Source organism: Mastigoproctus giganteus, chromosome 6 (assembly GCF_048544385.1).
Source record: "Mastigoproctus giganteus isolate SK-2022 chromosome 6, ASM4854438v1, whole genome shotgun sequence".
Taxonomy (NCBI): Eukaryota; Metazoa; Arthropoda; class Arachnida; order Uropygi; family Thelyphonidae; genus Mastigoproctus; species Mastigoproctus giganteus.
The window spans coordinates 132,596,015-132,619,442 of NC_143580.1; the positions used below are offsets into that span (position 1 = coordinate 132,596,015).

The 23,428-nt window shown below is 34.2% G+C and overlaps 1 protein-coding gene across 1 annotated transcript in view; it reads right to left on the reverse strand.

The window, feature by feature from the left end:
• Positions 1-255: 255 nt before the first annotated feature.
• The window catches only part of LOC150084587 (transcription initiation factor IIA subunit 1-like), an 85,316-nt gene continuing 62,143 nt past the window's right edge, over positions 256-23,428 (reverse strand). Inside the window, exons 7-10 of the mRNA XM_090375341.1 lie at positions 22,469-22,521; positions 16,947-17,093; positions 7,051-7,140; positions 256-1,060 (exon numbers count right to left, since the gene is read on the reverse strand). Coding sequence (XP_090231467.1) covers positions 953-1,060; positions 7,051-7,140; positions 16,947-17,093; positions 22,469-22,521 — 398 coding nt within the window. The 3' untranslated portion in view covers positions 256-952. The remainder of the gene's footprint in view (positions 1,061-7,050; positions 7,141-16,946; positions 17,094-22,468; positions 22,522-23,428) is intronic.

The following is a 23,428-nucleotide window of genomic DNA, read 5'->3' on the forward strand; positions in this document are numbered from 1 at the left end:
CCAACATTATAAAGTTAGACATTCACAAGTATATTTGTACATCTATCCACTTTACATGAATATAGACTTGAATGAACACATACCTCATCAATATACATATGAAACTAAATGCCAAAATGAGCTGCAGAGTAATCCACACAAGTAGAAAGCACAATGAAGTGAACAGATGAATTTCAAAATCACTAATATTAGTTTTAATTTATCAATAGCTCTACTTTTCAAATTATTTATATTCTGGTTCATTCCTTTTCAAAATCTTCAAAAAATTCTGTATATAAATGAAATTGCAGCCACAGTCATAAGCATTAAATACACAGATCACTGTATTTACTTACTTGTTCAAAAAGCATTTGCAATGACACAATATCACAAAAAGAGTAACCAACTAACTTTCTATGACTATGTGTGAAATAACTGATGACATATTGCTTAGTGCATTTTAATAAACAATCATACAGTTTATTAAAAATGCTAACATATATATAGGCAACAGACATGTCAGATCATAACATGAAATGAGATAAATACAAATCGTTCCAAGAAAAGACTGCACAGCAGTATGCATTTATCACATAGAATGGCAATTATAACAACAGGTGATACGGAAATAACTACATTTAAAGTAAACTACTGTATGAAATTTTGCTCGTCTCTTCACAAACTTACATACAAAATATTCTAGCATACAGCTACTGTTCATGAAGTTCACTACTGTGCTATTTTAACAGATAGTGATCTCACAGAAATTAACTACATCAAATGAGAGGGGGGCGAGGTAATTAATCTACAAGAGGACAAGTCAAGTACAAAATATATAAATCTTATCTCTATCAAGAATGGCTATGATTCGGTAAGGTGAATGATGAGAAGGAACAAAACACCTCTAAGGGTAATGCAAAAGTAGTATTTTTACATCATTAATGTACATATTTGGCAATCAAATTGATTATTCTCACCACTCTGCATCGCCTGCAGCACGTTGGAAAACGTAGTCTTTGCCTCTGAGATTCATAATACCATCTTTTAGCTGAAATTTCCATCTATTTTTGCTTCTGGTTATCTGTTTTAAATTAAAAATATTAAAATTACACTCTCAATCAAGAGTATACAATAAACAAAATTTATGTCAATTAACTAAAAGTGTATATCTCTGAAATTATTTAATTTAATAAGAGACTTCTTATCAAGAGTGCCAAATTCAGTGGTTCCAAAATGTGTGTATATCATATTAAGTGGTCTGAAAATATTAATGAGAGAAATTTACTAGTTATGTGCATCAACCATCATGCTGGAATGCACATTTAAATTTATGAATTCTTATGCAGCTGAATAACCCCTTTAAATATGCCCAGGTACCACCAATATGACATTGTAAAAGTGAACAGCAGTTCAGAGTGTGGCCCACAGGTCACACATCTTGCATCTCTGCCTTTAACACTTTCACTGCCAGCTTTTCCAACACCCATTTCTAACCTAAAGAATTGAGTCAATGTGGAATGAAAAGGGCAGAGACATTTTTGGGCTTTCTTATTATGACTCAGTTAATTGGCCTTTTGGAAAAATAACATATTAAAAATATGTATATTTTTTCTGTCTGTCAAATTTTAAGAAAGGTCTAAAAGCAGGGTGGTTACCACTACAAATGAATTAAATACCTAATGCTGCAATATTTGTGTGAGGAAGTAGGGAATGTGTTCTGTAATTTGGTAACTTTCATTAAGAGTTGATTGGACTGAATTTTCCCAAAGAAAATTGAAGGGAGGGAAGAGAAATATATCCTGAAAAAAAAAAAAAAAAAAAAGTGGTTTGTTGTTATTTTAAGTTCTTGTATATTGTAGAAGTAAATGGGATTAAACAAGATCTCTCTGCCTGCTGCTAATTTGTTATGATAAATTAAAGACAAGGTTTCGGTTATAAATATCATAAGGATAATCTTCGACATTTTAGGAAATAAATTTCCACAGACCTGCTGCTATCAAGAATTTGTTACTTTTAGCCCGTAAACATTTGGAAATATCACTCATGGTCTAGTACAGGGGTGGCAAACCTATGGGCACACTCACAAATTTTTTGGGCATATAGAATTCAGAGCATCCCAAAAAAATTTCAAACTTCAAAATAACATCAGTCCAGGAACCAACTTGAGTCGTGACCTGCACACACCCATTCTCTTTGCAAGGCATGTAGTGACGTCACACCATTCAGTAAATAGTTGTATTCATGCAGTGATTTGTTTGAAGTTGGAGTGGTGAGAAGTACTGACAAAATTTTGCAATTAAATGTCTTGAATATCACCTTCCGAGGAGCATGCAAAAAATTCTGAGGAGTACGCGAGGGTAGTTTTTTTAAAAAAGATTTAGCCAATTTTGGCACGCACTCTTAAAAAGGTTGGCCACTCCTGGTCTAGTAGAACAATTCAACGTCGCCATCAGACTGAAAAATTACCACCTTCATAAAATATAGCATTTACATCACAAATCAAATTCTGCCTTATAATAATATATATATTTATTTAAATCTCATCATCTTTTCTCACATGCAACTACCTATAAAAACCCTTAATATCTGATTCCATGTAATCCCCCCACCAGTTTTAACATCCCTATCCCCAAACCAATAGATTCTAGATAATACCCTGTTTAATACCTTAAGTTTGTTTTTCTTAAAACATGAGTTTAAAATCAATGAAAATCATGGTGAATGATGAAACCATGCAAACATATTACAGTTAACTGTTAAATTCATGGCTAATTTCTCCTTACAATCCATACACTAGATACAGTGAAGTTCCATTAATTGCAATATCAATCATATTGCAATTAATGGTTAATAATCATTCTTTAATCGTTTTTTCAGAATATTTTCTGCTGCTGTGAATCAGCACTTATGCCTTTGCCAGTCAATTTAAGACTGTGTAAATGAATTCATTTCTTAAAATCTCCAAGGAACATTCAAATTTTCTTGAATTAATCTATTATACATTAGAACCATTTGAAATACATGTTTGTTCATGATAATGGAAATGTTTCACATCTAGAAAGATAAATTATACATCATTTGGCATGTCCCCAATCATTCTATATAATTCCTTTAAATAATGTCTCTAAATAAACTCTTTTAAATACAGCTACAGCCTCCTCTAAATCCTTATAGGGTACTGTACAGTGATTTATAAGTCAGATTAGTTAAAGACTTTCCCTTTATCAAAAATTGTCCTTCTTGAGAAAACTATTTCTGTCTAGATGATCCTATTGCATTCTTAACTGTAACCTCCATAATTTCACTACCAGTAAAGTAAAACTAGTTAAATCTGTAGTTCTTAAGTTTGTTATCCCCAATGATTGTTTATTCCAGTCATTCCTTGGAATGACCTTTATGGATTGGCAATACACTGGCACCTCCTCAATCAAAAAGAATCAGAGTCTAATGAAGCCCTAATGATTAACCTTAATGGTTAATCATGGTTTGATGCAATCCCTCACTGTTCCTTTAAAATAATGGGGTATATACCCCCAAAGCCCTTACTTACCTTCACACTCAAGTGTTTATTGTCAACAATCATCTGTAACTTACATATCACTGATTTTACAATCATTTACCAGCAGTTTCTCTTTGCCACAAAAGGACTTTCACCTCTAAAAAATTATGCAAAGTAGGAGGAAATCAATTCAGCAGTTATTTCATTGAATTATCAGTAACTTTCTTACATCCATTAATTATGGGCCCAAACTGATATGCTATTTTTTTTTTTTTATGTGTGTGAAATTCGCTGGCCTCTTTCTTTACTCTTTTAGCCAGTGATTACTCACAATCAACCTCTGAGATCCTAACCATCCTTGTTATTATTGCAAACCAGTATATAACTATTATACACTTCAGAGCTTTTCATCAACTAACTGTCCTCCACCAATTCTTTTTTCTCCCTCTATTAAACTAGTTAGTTCCTTTATTCATCCACATTGGCATCTTCTTTGTGTCAAATTTCCTTAATGATACACATGGATCTTTCCACAAGGCAGATTTGAAAGTACAGTAAAAGTCCACTTAATGATTGGGGACTGTAAATTTGTCAGTTAATTGAAAAAGTCTGTTAAAGCATGGGAATCTTAAGAAAGTATACTTAGGTATCTTAATTTTTATTTTCGCTTAAAACATATGTACCATCATAATTACATAAGATCAGCAATTTTCATATTTTCATTTGTTTAGATGATGGAATGTCACATTTTGCAGCATAGCACTCCACTTTTTTTTTTAATAAATATCATATCACTGACTGTTGAATCTGGCTGTTGTTCAATATAAAGATAAAGCTGCATCTAGAACTTTTTTGCTAATTCATGAGAAATTTTTGACCCTGGATTTGATTCAATTTCTTCTTCACATTTAGATCCATCTATTCCCATGAGTGTATATGATTACTGTATTGTCCATAATTTAATTTACTGGCAAATGAATCCACTGTTTTATATCTTTATTATAAAAATCTTTGGAACCTTCAATCTATCTGAAATCAGCTAATGAACTATGTACTTCATTATCTTCTTGCAGTTCAGGACTTTAACGAGTATTGTCACCTTATAGCAACAAACTTATGTAAAATGAAATAAAGAGCTTAGTAACAGAAGAAAAATGCACAAGTTGATTATAAATTATCAAAGAATACAGAGCCTTACTCTTACTATAAGTAAGAATCAGTGTGTAATAAAGTTACTCAGGGGTGGGGGAGGCAGGCTAAGGCAGATGAGTGGTTCTTGGCAAAAGGTGCAAAGAAAAGCAACAGAATTATTTGTTTATGTTAACAGCAGACTGAAAGGGATAAATCACATTGCTATGCTGAATATTAATAGTATAACTGTTGATGATCCTATAGACTGCTGATAAACTGAATAAATATTTTGCATCAACATTCACACAGGCAGAAGGTTTTTAGTTATGGGATTAGTTTAGTTTAGTTTAGTTTTATTGGCGCATCAGCGACTAAGGCTATAATGCGCCAAATGGGATTAGTAGAAGCCTATCTAATGCTGACTGATAGTTAAACAATTTCATAATAACAAAAAAAAGTAAAGTAAAGAAAACAAATTGTTACAGCTAAACCTTTAGCCATATTAATGAGAGCATCCTTAGAGTCAGGAAAAGCACCTGCTGATTCAAGATATGCAAATTATTTCTTATTCAAAAGGGTGATTCAAAGGGTGAAGTGGTAACTATAGACCTGTAAGTTTAATCTCTGTGCCAGAGAAAATAATGAAGGCAGGCAGGAGTTAAAGTAGTAATGCAAAATCATCTTTGGAGGAGAGGAGTCAAAAGGCAAACACAGCATGGGTTTATTAAAGGGCAACCATGCCTCAATCTGATTGATTACTATGAGGTTGTTACAAGGGAATAGGATGCAAAGAATAATTTTGACATACTTAGATTTCAGCAAAGCCTTTGATACATTACCACATATGCAACTTTAATTTTTTTTTTTTTTTAATTGTTAAATTGGAAAAGTGGGGTGGCATTAGAAGAAAAGTTACTACTATGAATATAGGGATGGTTATAAATAGTAGAAGACAGCTACTGCTCTTCATGGGGTAATGAAATGAGTGGAGTGGGCTCCGTACTGTTTTTAACATTTATTAATAATACTGAAGAATTAGGTGTTTCAAGTTTAATGTCTTAGTTTGCAGACGATACAAAGGTGGGCACAGTGGTTAAAGATGGCAAACAGGGGAAGCTACTTCAAAAGGATATAAACAACCTAAGGAAATGTCAGCTGAAAAATGGCAATTGAGGTTTACAATGAGAGATGCAAAGTACTGCACTCATGTAGCAGTAATCCCAGAATGGAATACCATTTGGTTGCCACCAAACTAAAGACAGTTGATAAGAAAAAAGTAGGGATGATTATACAGTCTGATATAAAACTCTCTGCCCAATGCAAACACACTGCTAGAATAGCTCATGGGATTCTATCAATGGCATACAGGCTCTTTCCAAGCAGGAACAAAGACATAATTATCCTGTTAAATAAAGTGATAGTTAGGTGACATCTGCATACAGGTCTGGAAACCTAATTTAAAGAAGGGCACAGATCTGTTGGAAATAGGGCTGAGAAGAGCAACAAGATTAGCTGGGAAAACAAAAGGATATTCATATCTGGGATGATTGGAGTTCTGCAAATTGCAATCTCTGGGAACTAGGCATTTTCATGGTGACCTAACTGAAGTGTATAAGGTCTTTAAAAAATGCTAAATAAATGCTGATGGTATCTTTACTCTTTTCCAGTTGAGATACACAAGAGATCATAAATTTTTTATTTAGTCAAAGGGTAGTCAAATGTTCGAGTAAAGTTGAGATGTTTGGGAAAAGTATCATAAGGGAAGTTTTTTTTTTTTTTTTTGTAGTGCTGTATTATAGTACTGTAGGTTCAAATGGCCTTTCATACTTTGAATTTATATATTAAACATGAGAAAGGCAACCATTAAACACTAAGTGAGATGTGCAAAAACTTGAAAGATCATAAAAAAAATTTATTTATTTATTTATTATTTTTTTTTATGCCACCTATCTTTTCTGGACAACTGAAAAATCCACCTTCTATATTAAAAACATTTAATTAACATGTAATGAGTTCCCCAGCCTCCCAAACCCTTTAGCCCATCCATGTACTATAAAAGAAAAGCATAAAAGTATATAGTGATACATCTTTGATAAAATAAACATAGCTAAAAAGGTTTAAGTTAAATATTGTTACTGTATTATCACAGCCCTCCTTGATAGCCTAGTCACATGATACATCACTGTGTGCCACTCCTTTGGAGTGTCTGGTTCAATTTTCATCGACAACTGGAGCAATTCCTCAAGTTCTTTAATTAAGACTACAATTAGGGTGCCCGCTTAGATTATTCCAGGTTTTTCAGACCATAACATATGCACACCTCTAGACATAATACACTTAGAGTTATAAGCACATACAACAAAAAAGACAGATCGATTAATGCTTGGAAGTAATTGATCCCAATAATATACTGCCTCATATTATTAATAACAGAAGCTTACCTTATCGTACTGACAGACAATAACATTATCCGTGTCAAACAATTCTGAAGGATCATCATCACTTACATCATCATCTGAATTTAAAGGCTCCTGCAAAGGCAAACAAATACCATCACCATTTCTATAAATTACCACTAATGGTAAGAAAATGTAATCTTACATTACCAATTAACCTAATTCTTTCGACACTGAAATGTGTTTCCTTAAAAGTAACATTGTTACACTGCCACAATGTCTTTCCCCCCACCCCAAATACAATTATGAAATAACAGTATCACAGGAAGAGTGATAGGTCAATACTTTTATTTTTTAAATATAGATACACATTGTCCTGTCAAAACATTGCCTATCAAAAAGTGCTTATGCCCTCCACTGTTGCTAGTACCACTACCACACAGTGAGTCAAACTCAATAAGGCATCTGAATGTTGCAAGGAGATTTGTACATTGTCAATAGGATTGTGTTCTGCAATAGTCTGTTGTGGAGGATCCAAACATCAGATCTGTCAATCTGCATACTCCTAGAGATGTGGCGCCTCCGTAGCCAGGTGGGAAGGAGCAGCAGTGCGTAGCACACGCTTCTTGATTAGACCGGGGTTCGAGCCCGTTACCACCAAATACGGAGGATGCGGAAAGGTCAGGGAATGACCACCGCAGTATGGCCTTTAGTTGCTAATGCTCCTTAAAAAAAAAAAAAAAAAAAAAAAAAAAAAACCTAGAGATGTTCTATGGGATTCAATATCCAGCAAATTCAGTAGCCAGGGTAGCACCAGGAAGTCACTTTCATGTTTGGAGAAGTCACAAACAATACTAGCAATGTAGCAGGATGCATTATCCTGCTGGAAGACACCTGCACTATGGGAAAGGCCAATCACTACACATGGGCATACCTGGCCACACTGCAAAGGTAGTCTAGCATTCAGAGTACAGTCTAAAGGCAAGGCAGCTCCAAGAGATTGCTAGGAAACCATCCCCATACCAAAACACTGCTGCCACCTGCTTTGACTTCAATGTATTTTTTTCACTTGTGTGCAAATCATGCAAGCTGCTCATTTAAGCACATCATGGCTGTCTTTCATGTAAGCCACAGTATGCAATCAAGTAATGCATCTTGGCATTTGCCCTTTTGTGTTGTGTATAAAATATTTCATTCACACCCACAGACAAAAATCTAAGGAGTTTAGGTACAGTGAACTAGATGACCAATTTTGTGGACCACTGCAACTGATCCATCACCCAGGGAATCCATCAATAAGATGAGTAACCACAGTAAAGGAACAATGAGGAGGAACTCCATCGTGTTGGAAGTACATTCAACATTATGTAGCCAAGCAGTTGTAGCAATTCATTTTGCAGAAACTGTAGACAGACCTGTACAGTAAGATGACACCAAAAAATAAATGGACCAGTCAACTGATTTTAGAAGATTCCATACCGCACATTACTGCCAAATTGGTAATGAAAATTACTTGCCAGGGCAGCATGGGATTCATTTCTGATTAAACATGGGAATTGTGTGTTGCTGACACCGTGTTTGGCAAACTGAGCTTCATCTCTGAATTCAAATTGTCATTCAGCTAATTACGTAATTCCAGCCATCAGGCAAGCAGTCTTGGAAACTGGGAACAACACTTCAAACCTGGGAACTGAACACACTGCACACAGTAGGGATACAGTCCACCTTTATACATGAATATCCTTTGAATACAGAAGGACTATACTGTACTGTCTCAACATTTTCTGCTCAGCCACATCTTGCTGAACTGCACACTCATATGGGATGCAAATGCTGGGTGGTGATCCAGTATTTTTCAATGATTAGAAAATGTTGCTATTCAGAAACAGCATTTCCATTCCAAAATCCATAGAATATAAACCATTATTAGCACATCCAGTCCTCATAAGTGTAAGAAGCATCTTGAAAGTAACAACGTTCAAGCATTCAGTTCAGTGAAAGTTCAAGCATCTTGAAAGTAACACAAAACTGCCAATGCACGTGTTTCATCAGGACATGTTCAATCAAGTTGAAAGGATGCACGAGAGTAATTCACAATGATGTGTTGCTGAGAATCTATGAAAATTATATAACTCTGCAATTATTCATAACTGGACCCATGTACATATTAACTTTTTTTTTTAAACTCAAAACTGCCTCAGAAATCAGCTCCTGAAGTTATGCCATATCTTTTGTGAATCACCCAGTATATAGATAAGTATTTAACAGTCCATGCACATTAATGCAAAACTAAATTAATTAATCCCTCATTGTTGAAACAAAATGTTTCTATTGCCATAGAACTGATACATGTTAGGTAAACCTCACTAATTCTCACTTTACTGATACAGTAAAGTGAGAATTAGTGAGGTTTAAATCAAGAAATCAGAAAAGGATAGTGAGAATTTAGAAAATAGTAGTCTTAAATTATATTCTAAAAGAATTTAAACAAAGTTCACATATAAACAAGGCAATGTTTATATGTGAACATTAAGCTGATAAAAAAGGTTCCTACCACCATTTTCTAAATTCAGTCAGAACTTAGAAAATGGTAGTGGTCTTTAAAATTATATTCTTAAAAAATTTAAACAAAGTTCTTATTTAATGCTATGTAACATTTTCTTAAAATATGAATTTTTTTTTAATTATTAGAAACTGACTTTAATCTCTTCTCCCCTAAAATTGGTGGGTGTTACAGCAATATGGTTGCCATATTTGATAAAGAACTGATACATGTGAGGTAATGCAGTAAAGTGAGAAGTAGTGAGGTATAAGTCAAGAAATCAGAAAAAGGTAGTCAGAATTCAGAAAGAATTTACACAAAGTTCACATATAACAAGGAAATGTTTATATGTGAACATTAAGCTAATAGATGTTCACATAGGAGTACAGAGAGATTGTTATAGGGTAACAAGCAATCTAGGAAAGCACAAGAAATTAGTCTTTTTTTATGATAACTCCTCATACAAAGAATATTTTGCTTCAGAAAGGGAAAAGTTTGAAATTTACAAAGAAATATCAAGATATAAATTATTTAAATCTTACTTACTGCTGAAGTGAAAGAAACTGGAAAAGTAAAGGAAGTGAGTGCAATTCTACATTACTTCAGAATGCAGATTTAGTCCACACAGTTACTGAAACCTATTCAATATACTGAATGAATATTTTTTTTTGTGTAAGCTAAATGTTAAAATACAGTGCTTATGTAGAGTGTTCGTTTTAAAAGTAAATTCAAAGACCATCAAGGGAAAATTATATTAATTTTTTGTTTTATCAAAACAATTTTATAGTTTATATAGATGCTAAAAATGTTCTTCATTGTCAGCAATAAATGCATCATTTGGTCATGTTGCAGAGTAAAAAAGAATCAAAGTTTAGCAGACAGCCCACAGATCATCAAATAGGATACAATACAATAGCAGTGGGAAAAGGGATATTAACATAACAGAATGCAGCAGAACGGTTAGACTCTGCCGGAGATGGGGTACTGCAGCAGGGCAACACAAAAGTACATCAATATACTCAACTGTATTTTCAATGCTTGCTTTGCAATAGATCTATAGAAAATGCACAGGATAATATAATGTACAAAAGTTAGCATACAAAAGGATAATACAGTCGAATTTGGTTATAACGAGCATCAAGAGACCAACAATTTCCTCATTATAACCATTACTCACAATATCAGTGATAGCCGAGATGGAGAAACTCCTGGGGCTGATAAACAATGAACACTTTAAATCAGTGATGAGTTAAATCTACCTCCTATTTTTTTAAATTCTCAATAACTTGATAAAAAGATATTCAAAAAACAAAAGAAATATTAGAAAGAAAAAAAATAATAAGTGTATATACAGTACCTACATATTATTTGTATTAATATACTTGTATAAACTACAATACACTTAATATTAAACACAATTTGTCTAATTTTAAAACCATACACTTAATACTAAATTTATTTCTCTGTAATTAAAAACAATACTATTTAATAAATAAACACGATTTAAATTAGTCTATTTATGAATCTTAAAATTGATGTTTGTATTAAAGATTTCTCTTTGTGTTTCTTAAGTTTCTCCTTAAAACACTCAACACGTTAAATGTCACATTACTTGCCTTAGTTCCTTCAAACAATTGACTGTGTCCATTGCACCTTGAGCTTATGAGATTGTCGGCACTGATTTTGATTCACTTTCAATTGTCATCATATCATCATCTTTGTTGAGCACAGCATCTACAATGTCACTCTCTGTAGGAAGACCACTAGTTAATAAGTTGTCACAGACTCATACAAATTCAATGTTATCTGTATTAACACCTACCACGTTGTTACCTAGCAACCATTCGGATAATGGTAAGTTATTTTCTCCTTTTCCATCTCCTTCATTTACAATTGAAATTTCATTTGAATTTAATTTCTATTTCTTGAAGCAATTTAATATGGTTATCGAAGAAATGTTGTTCCACGCATCATTCAATAAACTTATAGCATCCAATATCAATATAGACTGCAAGTTTCTGTTCTCTTTGACTGATCAGATGCAGAACTAGAAATCTTTTATAAAAATCCTTTCAAACTCTTGATTACACCTATGTCCACTTGTAAAATTGATGTTGAATTGGGAGGCAGAAACATTAGCTTAATATTGGGCAAATTTTGAATCTGGGGATGTGCAAGACAGTTATCAACTAACACAATAGTTTTCTTCTTTTTGAATAGCTCCTTATTCCTATCACTTAGGTATTGCTGAAAAATATCTGAAGTCATCCAAGCTTTCTTGTTCGCAGTGTAATCCACAGGAAGTTTCCTTACATTTTTTTTTAAACATGGTAGGTTTAACGATTTTCCAATAAGTTTTTTTTTTTTTTTTTTTTAAATCAGTTCCTGACATATTTGTGCATACAAAGCACGATCTAGCAAGGCTTTTTTTTTTTTTCCAACCAACACATTTTTCTCCTTTGAATTTAATGTATTGTCAGGTGTCAAATTATAAAAAAAGTCGTGTTTTGTTTAGCATTGTAGTAGTAGAGGCATATGATTCAAGAAAAAGCGTATGAGCTTATGTAGTATCAGCCAAAAAAAAAAAAAAAATTTACACAACCATTCCCTATAAAAGTTTGTCCAGTTCCTCCTTGAATTTATTTAAGCTATCAAACTTCCACAACAGATGGAAGTTTATTCCAGCAATTAACCACCCACTGGCTAAATGGAAATTTCTGCACATCTATTCTACAACTGTCTTTCCTCAATTTGAAATTATGCCCCCTCAGGTTTGTAATCTGAGCAAGCAGAAGAATCCCATCAGAATTCAACATGCTCAACCCATTCAAGGCCTTATACACTTCAATCAGATCACCTCGCAGGTGCTCACTGTCCAGCGGCTGCAATTTGCAGAATTTCAGTCTTTCTTGGTAAGAGGACCCCTTTGTTCCCCTCACCAATCTTGTTGCCCTTGTCTGTACACACTCAAACAACTCTACATACTTCCTAAAATAAGGCCTCCAGACCTGTACGCACACAATACTCAAGGTGTGAATTGACCACTGCCATATACAAAGGGATAATCACCTTTTCCCTGATAGCAAAATTCCTATATATAGGAATCAAACAGTAATTTGACTATATCCATGGATGACCATAAGGATGATCTGTATGCACTACATATTATAACCACTTTTATTAGCACATCCTTTATAAACTTATTAATGCAAAATTCATATCTAGATTTGCCTTCACAGCAGGTGGCAACCACACGTGCACAATAGCATACAGATCATGTCGGAAACAGAAGCAAGAACATTGCTGTCTTTTTCATAATTTCGGTGGATGACCTCTGATGATGACACTGAAATTGTGAGAGACACCGCAATGTTATTCCATTTTAGTCACTTTTTCACTTATTTTAATCTCTAGTCCACTTCTTCCTCTTTTTCATTCCATAATATCGCTCCCAGTGTATACCGTATTTTCATTAGACTTAAACCAATTAAATCTAATCTATGCGTTCTACTTACAATATTAAAAATATACACATTATGGCTGTAGGGTATGTTTTGCTAATGCAGTGTCCCTGATCCATAAGCTATATTACTATTATTATCTTTTTCGTACAGGCACTTCCCCCCCATATATTAATTAGCTTCTTAGTACCATTATTCGTTACTATATATATATATATATATATATATATATATATATATATATACACACACACACACACAAAAGGATATTATACAAAACTTATCATTGTTTACCCACAACTTGGGTGACTTAAGGGATCAATCACCCAAACTGAAAGTAAAACGGTGACGAGTTCTGTTTCTGTGATGATCAATATGTAACGGCAAAATCAATTTGAGGTTGAATAACCAAAAATATAATTTTATGTAATATAACATGTCATAAATTTAGATTAAAATTACATAAATTATTTTTAATCTAAACCATAATACAATAAGAAAGACTTTTTAATAATACTGCGAAACACTCATTTATCATCATTAACCTTTAATGATTATCTTACTATAATCCTCCTATAATACCACACACACACACACACACACACACACACACACACACACACACACACAACACACACACACACACACACACACACACAGTATAAATAATAATTAATTGTAATGAAAAGTAACGGCTAAAAAAAGGAATGATAAATTAATATATTGGGATAGTTTATGTACCCGGGGCACTGCTAGTAATAGCAGAAATACCCAGTGACCATAACGGAATGTAGATAAGCAGATTACAGTATGAGTGGGGAAACGCTGACCTGTCAGATGCAGTTACAAATGGAAAAAAATTAAATCAGTGCCTGAAAAATAAAAGCAGATTAAATAAAATAGAATACTACAAATAGTACTTAATGCTATAGATCTTAAGATTAACTTCTTCAAGGGTCAGCAGTCAAAACAAAATGAAAAACAGCAAGTAGTAAGGCCTCCATTTCTGATATGAAATACACGTAGCATGAGGAAAAAAGTGAGCTGACATATATCACAGCCAACCCAACAGAGAAAAATGAAAAGGAATAAGAAATAAATCTAATCTAATTAAAATGTAAAAATATATATAATTAATTCCAAAAAAATAAGAATGAATAAAACAGTAAGCAGCCCTAAGTGAATTTGAACAAAGGAAATGTAATATGAAGATGAAAGGATATAGTCAAAGTAGGACAACTTACTGTGGTGCCAGGCAGGAGTTGGTGAAATGGGCTGAGGGAAGCTCAGTCCATTTCACCAACAAGGCTGTATTGGTGACCAAAGAAGTTAGCAAATTAGTTACCAGCATATTTATAACACGTTAAAAGTATGCCCTAAGTATGGGGGGGGAAGGTGTAAATGGATAAAAGTAAACTTAACCCGAGCGATGGGGAATCATCAATTAAACAAATGAGGCAAACTGACCAGTATAGGGCAGAAATCCATAACTTACAAAGTAGCATTAAAAGACTTTGTTGGAGACGAAAAAAAGTGAGAGATAGCAGAAAACAGCATCTGAAATATTGCTTTCAGTCAATCTAATCGTGCATGAAAAATAAATATTTGTCTAAGAGCAGTACAAAGTATTTTATTATTTTTGGGGGGCTCCAGGGATTCCCCTATCCGCCACTGAAGAGTAACTGTAGAATATTTACAATTTGTGGTTTTACAAAACATATTGATCCACCAACTTCACAGGAATTATTACGAACAATAAGTCTCTTACCTGAGACCAATGTAGTATAGCCGCACATTTGACCATACTGTATATCCATAACACTTGCAACTCAGTTATTACAAAATGTTAAAGGCACCAATTTCTACATTAACCTTCACAACTTATACAACTATACAGATAGTTAGAACCTTCCAGTTTGGTTACAATGAGGTCCAATATATATATCTTAAAATTTATACAAATTAAGATTTACAATTCATGCACCTTATTAGAGGCCGAAGTCCCAGGACACCGCCCACCCAACAGTGAACCTAGCACATTGACTTATATATTCTAAACGCTAATATTGCCTTCCAGCAATAAACACAAATAAATTTCCTCATCAGAGAGATCCTGATAACAATTCGATTAATATCAAGGCAATATATACAGTGGTAGTACACTTATTACATAATTATTCTCAGTCGGCAAGTCCTTTCCTTCTGCGGAAAGCCTTGTCTGCCAAGTTAGCCAGTGCCTGATAATTTTCTTTACATTCTAAATACTTGAAGTTATTTACATCATAAACTTCGGTCAATGCCTGAAGTTCAAATCGATGTCTACATAATATCGACATTCCAAGATTATATATGTTGGACTGTCTCCTCTGAGCCACATTTACAAAGAGGAGACACAGCCAAACCCAGAGTAAATAACTGAGTTTAGGCTGCCATGCCCGGATAAAAGGAAAGTTAGGTGAAGACCTGGGTTAAACCAGGGCCAATGTTTTTTGTCAAATTCGGCAACTTGAGGTATAAAAAGGGTAGTAATTCTTCCAGTGTTGGCATTAGTCCATTCGTTTTGCCATTCCTGGAGGAACTGGTTTCTTAATCTAGTGTTGTTTTCTTTCACTGGCAAGACCAGGTTAACAGAAAACTGGCTGAACTGTGCTGCAATACCCTTCCTTCTACAATACTGAAAGTAATTGTACAGCACTTCGTATTTAATTGGTAGTTTACTGTTGATTACCTGTAGTGCCGACACTGAAATTGTGCAACAAGCTCTTGAAGTTGCAATCAAGAAGAAGTGCTGGGCTTGAGTCAAGATTTTTTCCACCGTGACTCTGTGTATACTGGGGCCCCAAGTTCACGCAGCATAACAGACAATAGGAGAAATATACATTTGTAGTACAGCTTGAGAGTGGAGGGTTTTAGACCCCAAGAACCTTTGGTAATTCTGATTATTTTGACTATCAAAGTCTTGATATTGCTTAGTACATATTTAGAATGGGTAAGGAATTGAAGTTTGTTATCTAACATAATTCCTACGTATTTGTACGAGTTAACTAATTTTATTGATTGTTCTTTAATCTTAATACTTGGAGGTCTATTTGGGTTTAATTTTACTTTGAGAAGAATGTGTTTTGTTTTGGGAACAGAAATAGTTAATTTATGTGTACTACCCACTCATCTAGGTCTGATAGGACTTCATTAGCACAGATTTCAAGTTGTAGTCTGGAGTTTCCAGAAACAAGGATAATTAAATCGTCTGCGTAAGCGAGCTTAGTAGTGCAATTATGTTCGGTAGCCAGCCACCCATCAAGGACCACGTTCCAGCATACTGGTCCAAGAACTGATCCCTGAGGGCAACCGCGAGTCACAGGTCTTGCAACAGAGCAGGATCCACTGGAGACCACAAGTGTGCGATTCTGGAAATAATCCGTGATGAGACGATAAATAGGCACGGAGACCCCGGCCTCTCAGAACCTCTCCAGGACACTTTGCCACCAAACAGTGTCAAAGGCCCCTTTCGTCTCCAACAAAATAAATTCACTTAGAGCTGCTTGGTATTTTATTAATTTTTATTTTTTTGGAATTAATTTTATCCTGATTTTTGCATTTTACTTTTAATTAGATTTGATTTGTTTCTTATTCCTTTTCATTTTGGTCTGTCTGGTCAACTATGATATGTACGTCAGCTCATTTTTTTCCACTTGCTACATATATTTCATATCAGAAAAAGAGGCCTTACTTCTTGCTGTATTTCCTTTGGTTTTGGTTGCTGACCCTTGATGAAGAAGTTAAAATCTTAGGATCTACAGCAATTAAGTACTATTTGAAGTAGTATTTTATTTTGGTTAATCTGCTTTATTTTTCAGGCATTTATTTAATTTTTTCCATTGTAACTAATTATTAAATTATTAAATTAAAAAACAATTAGCAAAACAATCCAAACTTACATCTGTTTCCCCATTCCCATCATTTTCCTCATCCTCTTTTTCATCATCATCATCTTTATCATCCTCAATATCCTGAAAATCTTCCTCTTCCTCATCATCATCATCACTGGTGTCATTAGTACCATCCAGCTGTAGAATTCTGTTTGCCTGTAACAATGAAATTTATTAGTATAATATACAATAATAAACATCTATGCAAGTAAAACTTGACTTATACCTTACTCACTTCAGAGAGTTGTCGGTTTTATTGTGCAACAACAGCTAAAAGCAATTATGCGCCATTCAGTGAGTAAGGCTTCTTCGGCTATATTGCGTCAGTGAGTGAGGTATAAGTTTTATTTACGTAGACTAATGTTCCTCACAACATCAGCTCGCTTTGTGAGAAACATTAATTCTAAATGGTATTCAATTCACTTCACAAGAATCCTCTCACTTTAGAAATTTTATTCATTTATTGAAAGATGGCTGTTACATGCTTATTCACTATAAATGAAAGAAGATAAATGGGATATAGGGTACTTAATTACTTAATACTAACATGCAGCAGAATAGCATTCCTCTATTTGGGAAAAATAGACCAGTTGAAAAATACATGAATAATACAGTTACATTTCCGTGCAATATGCATAAAAAAAAATTAACTCAAACATTTAACATTCCCACTCTAGGTAGTTTTTTACCTTGGGGGAAAAGAGGAGTAAATTTTTTACCTAGACAGGAGTAACAGAAATTTCAAAGCAAGAATTTAGATGTCATTATGTGTCCAAATGGAACAACCCAAAGCAAATAAAGTAATGCTGTTCATAAGGAAAGTAATTCTCATTAAACCACAATAATCAAGGTGAACAATGAATTCAATTAAAATATTTACTGAAGACAATCCAAAGTGGAGAAGACCATCTGATGCTATCAGTCAATGCTAAAAATCTGCCAGTATATACATTGGCGGTTTTATAGCATTGATTGACAGTATAACTGACTGCCACTATAAAAAAAAATAAATAAAAATAATCATGACTAATGATATATAAAGATTTCAGATATTGTTAAAGAAGTGCATACAGAGCAGTGCAAAGCTCATTCATAAGCATCTATGTCTAAAAGTGGCATGATGGTTCCCACAAAAACTTGACAATGCATTTATTCATATAAGTGTAGAGTTTTTCAGTATGCCATTAAAAATGGCAAGAGCAGCTAAGCTCTACAGCCTACATTTAGTCCCCAGTGACTATTACATGTTCAGAAATCTTAAATCTAACCTACATGAAAACAGACTTTCAACATGATTATGCAGTCAAGGTTTCAGAGTCAAAGTAAATAAATTTCCATTTATATTCTGGGTATCTGAGGCCAGAAGGGTTTACAACCTCGTTGTGACCATTTTACTGCAATCAATTTATCACTGAAACAGCCAAGCATTTTTTGTGGCAGCATATGGACTTAATCTCACAACAGAATCTGCATACTTTACCACATACTTTGACGACAAACAAAAATTAAAAACAAAACTGACTTTTTTTTTTTTTTTTTTTTTTCATCCCTGAACTGCATGCAAGACCAAAACAATAGGAATGCCTCACCCTGTCCTGGGTGGGGCATTCTTATTGGTTTGGTCTTGCATAACATCACAACAGACATCATTACAAAGAGGAACTAGGTCTATCTGATGTAGATTGTATTTGTTGGAATAGTGAATGCCTGCAATTATCATATGCAAGTCATGGGGAAAATATGATTTTCCTGCAGTCTCAATTAATATTGCAATCTGGGATACACAGGATAGCCCAGGCTTCTTTGAAATTCCTAGTCTTGCTTCTTTCAAATTGCTCATTTTTCAGTGTAGGTCAATGTGAACAATCTTGGAAATATGGTTCGTGCCAATTCCATGGATGTAAGAATGCCATTTAAAATAAATAAGACAGGGGCTAAATAAGATATAGTTTTAAGGTGTTTATTTTCAATTCTTTTGTGAAACTCTAGTATAGTATGATAAGGTTAATAAGTTTTGACTATTTATAATCATGGAAAGGTAATATTTACACTAAATTACGATAATTCTGTTTTGGCTGTTAGAGCAGTCTTTGTTCTGTCAATTCTAGCTGCCTATGCTTTTTTTTAGTGTAGCACTGGCATTTGAAAGTTTGAAGATCTGCTTTTTAAATTGTACAAGTTATGGATGCAAGGGACTTTAATTAGGTGGAGGGATTTGTCACACTGATTAGTTGTATATAATTTTGGGAACAAAATATCACCTTATCAGAAAACATGGATTTTTAAAGACAGTTTTCATTAGTAAAAGCCTATAAAGCAATATAATAGCACCACCACTGGAAATGACATGGTGACCCACTCCAGTATTTTTCACCAGAAAAATTTATGAACAAGTTCAAGAATCTCAGAAACCTCACGGGAAGCCAAGATCACCAAGCTATGATTGACTTATTTCAGTCATGTAATGCAATCCAATTCACCAGAAAAGTTGATAATGCTAGGAAAGGTCAGTGGAACAAGAAGAGGTCAGCAAAGAACACGTTGGCTCAACACTATCATGAGCGACACTGGCATGAGCATGAAGGACTTGAAGCTGTTGAAGACCGGACAGCATGGAGGCAGCTCGCCCGTAAAGTCTCCAAAGTCTACTGCGACTGAACGGATGAAAACAGCAATGTTATTATATAAATAATAACAAAACTATACAGATATTTACAAAAAACTAAAATATTTACAAAATACTGAACTATTTACAATCATACCTCTACTATATCAGGATGAAAAGTTCCTTCATCAACTGACATTAATATACAAAAAACATTACAATGGAAGATCAAATGATGCAAGGCATGGTCATGTATTAGACCAGTGCTTCTCAAAGTGGGCGATATCGCCCCTGGGGGGGGGAAGATTTGAATTATCCATGGGGGCATTAGGCTTGAAAGGGGGCAACAGGGACAGATGGAGCACCATCAATGATTAGCCGTTACAAGGGTTTTATGACTTATTTAAAAAATGCTGTGCCAAATATTATTACTGTTCATTGTGTCATTCACCGTCAGCATTTAGTTGCGAAAAAACTTGGTGATCAACTGCACAATCCTCTACAAACTGTTATTACTGCTATAAACAAAATTAAAGCACATTCTCTGAATGATCGTATATTTCGAAAGCTTTGTGATCAAAACAGTGAAGATTTTGAACGATTGCTATTTCACTCCGAGGTTCGGTGGCTGTCAAAAGGCAACTGTCTCAACAGATTTTATGAATTCTTTGATACTGTTGTCGAGTTTTTTGAAGATAGGAACAACGACCTTAATAATGACCTCAAGAAAATTAAGTGATATTGCTTATCTTGCAGATTTATTTACTAGATTCAACTCAATGAACTTACATTTACAAGGACAAGATGTAACGCTTATTAAGGCGAAAACTCAAATTTCAGCATTATTTCAAAATTAAAGCTTTTTATGTGCAACATAGGACGACGTAAATTGTATCAATTTCCAAATCTGTTGGAAATAGAGAAAAAAGAAAAAATAGCTGATGAAACTCTACTAAATTTTTGTAATCATCTAGAAATGTTGCACAGAGATATGCAGGAAAGGTTCGAAGATCTCTTTAATTTGAAAATTCCAGATTGGGTTATAAATCCTTTTTTTAATAATGACGATGGTGAACGTTTTGTAGAAGAATTGATTGAATTACAAAATGAAGTTGAACTGAAGCCAAAATTTCAAAATTCATACCAGGAATTTTGGTTACAAAAGAAAATCCCTGACCACTATCCTGAATTGTGGGGAATTGTAAAAAAAATTACTTATTTCTTTTCCAACATCATACTAGTTGAAACTGGTTTCAGTGCTGTATCTCAATTGCTGACAAAACAAAGATATTGTCTGCATTTGGTTAAACGTGGCGATTTACGACTTCTACTTACAGATATTAAACCTAATATTGATAAGCTAATAAATCTCCACCAAGCTCATCTATCGCATTAAATATTAAAATATAATTAACTATTTCCATTAATATCACGACTTATTTATGTAATTAACTTTAATTTTTATGACTCAATTTAAGTGACTATAACTGATTTTATTTATGTAGTTGTAAATTTTTACGAAGAAGGAATAAAGTGCAGTAAATTGTTTTCTTTATAATTCACACACATACATGCAGGGCTGCATTTATGTTTTTGGAGGCAAACAGATAAATATTCATTTCAGTTATTTAGCTTCATTTTATATTGGTGGGCTAAAAAAAATCCCTGGCAAGGGTTTTTTTTTATGGGGGGGGCGATGCCATATGCTTGCATTTCGATGCCAAATGCAAGCATATGGCATCGAAATGAAAATAAGAAACAATTTAATATTAGATGTAATATTTATTAGAAATTTCAAACAAATCTTTTAAACCAGCGCCTTTGTTAGCTAAAAAACTTATCCCGCCAGTGCTATCACCAGTTTCGCTAAAATGTTGATAAAGGAGTTTTGCCTTTTCACAAATGATGAGTGAACTGTTAAGTTGAGCTAACAAGGAATTTTATTTTGAGTTCGGTCTTCTATCCACAGATTTAAAGCCTTTTCCATTTTTTCTAATTTAACATCACGAGTTACAGAGAAATTAACACGTTTTCACGGACACTACGGCGGATTTTTTCTTCCGATTTCTTGATTGCTCGGACCGTTAACTCATTGATTTTATGTTTTGCCACTGAGGAGACACTTTCACCATTAAAAATTTCATCTAATAACTCAATTTTATTTGCTAATATCATCACCTTCCTTGATCTTTTCACATTTCCCTTGTTATTCGTAGCTATATTTTTGTACAGGTTAGAAAGAACTTGTCCACAATAAAATCACTTTCTTCCATTAACACACTAGAAAAAGTCTGTTTTACACTGCAAAACGGTAGATTTATCACTTTTGTAAGCATATCAATTTATAAATTGATAAATTTATAAGCATATAAATTAAAAGCAAATGACGAAACCTTCCACAGCAAGTGCATAACACATACTGTAGAAGGATTAGCAAGAACATCCACGCTCGCGATTTTGTCACTCCTCTCCCCCCACCCACTGAGCGCTGTTTTGACCAGGAAAGATAATTTTAACCACGCCCATGTTTTTTTTTTATGGCGGAAAATGTTCATGGCGCTTTAAAATTCACATTTTTTAGATTTCATTTTATATTAAATCAGCGACCGCGAATAGCGGGGGTTTACTGTAATTACATAGGGCATTTCCTGATTAGATATTGATCAGTGCATTTCGACAGCTGTCTTTTACATAGAAAAAATGACTTACTCTGTCATACTTCTACATTTTACAAAGAAAAGCGCATGCGGAGGTTGGCAAGAAAAGTGAGCAGGGTGACCGAAAAGTCCCCTAGTAAGAATTAATGAAAAAAAATTGACCACCACAAAAAGAGCAAGCAGAAGACAGGTGAAGAAAGTGATTTGTTAATAGATACTTGAATTATAGACTGCTGTGTTCCAGCTGTATAATGAGACTGCTGAGATACCTGTTCTGTATTGACTGACTGAAACTGAACTTGAACTGTGTGCTGATCTTGACCTATATTAAAAAAAAAAAAAGTGCTTAGTGAAAATTCTTGATAAGATTTAACATACAAGAATTAAATTTGCACAGTTACAAATAATTAAACTTCAATTTTTGGAAACCAGAACAAAAATTAGAACAATTAATGATTAATTGATCAATGAGAGAAGTTATCTGCCATAAAACTACACAGAGCCAACGGAAACCAAGAAATTCAGCGATCTACCTATGTAAAACCCAGAATTTCCTAGTGTTGGTTGGTTGGCTCTGTTGCAATCAACTGTTTGTCATTTGCAATTCAGCTGCTTCAATCACACCTGTGAAGTAGCCAATTTCACTAAATAAAATAAGTGAATAGGAATGGAGTACCAAGCAGTTCCTTGAGATTTCACGGAGGTGTAGGCCTGCAACGAACAGCCCTTTCCAGCTCATCCCAAAGATGTTCAATAGGATTGAGATCCAGGGACTGAGTGGGTGACTGCAGCAAAGAAAGGTCATTGTCATGTTCCTGGAACTATTCCATAGTGATTTGGGCTTTGTGCACCAGTGCATTATCCTGCTGAAAGTAACCATCTGACTGAGGATAAACTGTCAACATGAACAAATGCACTTGGTGCGCAACGATGTCTAGGTAAAATGCGGCATTCAGACGTGACTCTATGGGTATCAATAGACCCAACGTGTCCCAAGAAAACATTCCTCACACCATAACACTGCCCCCACTACCTTGCACAGTAGTCGTCAGACATGAATTGATTCATGTTGTTTTCGCCAAATTCTGAGCCTTCCATCAACATGATGCACCAGGAACTTCGACTCGTTACACCAAGCAACTGTTTTCCAATCCTCGATAGTCCAGTGCTGGTGTTGCCGTGCCCACTGAGGCATACTCTCTTGTTCTTCATGGATAACAAAGGTACGC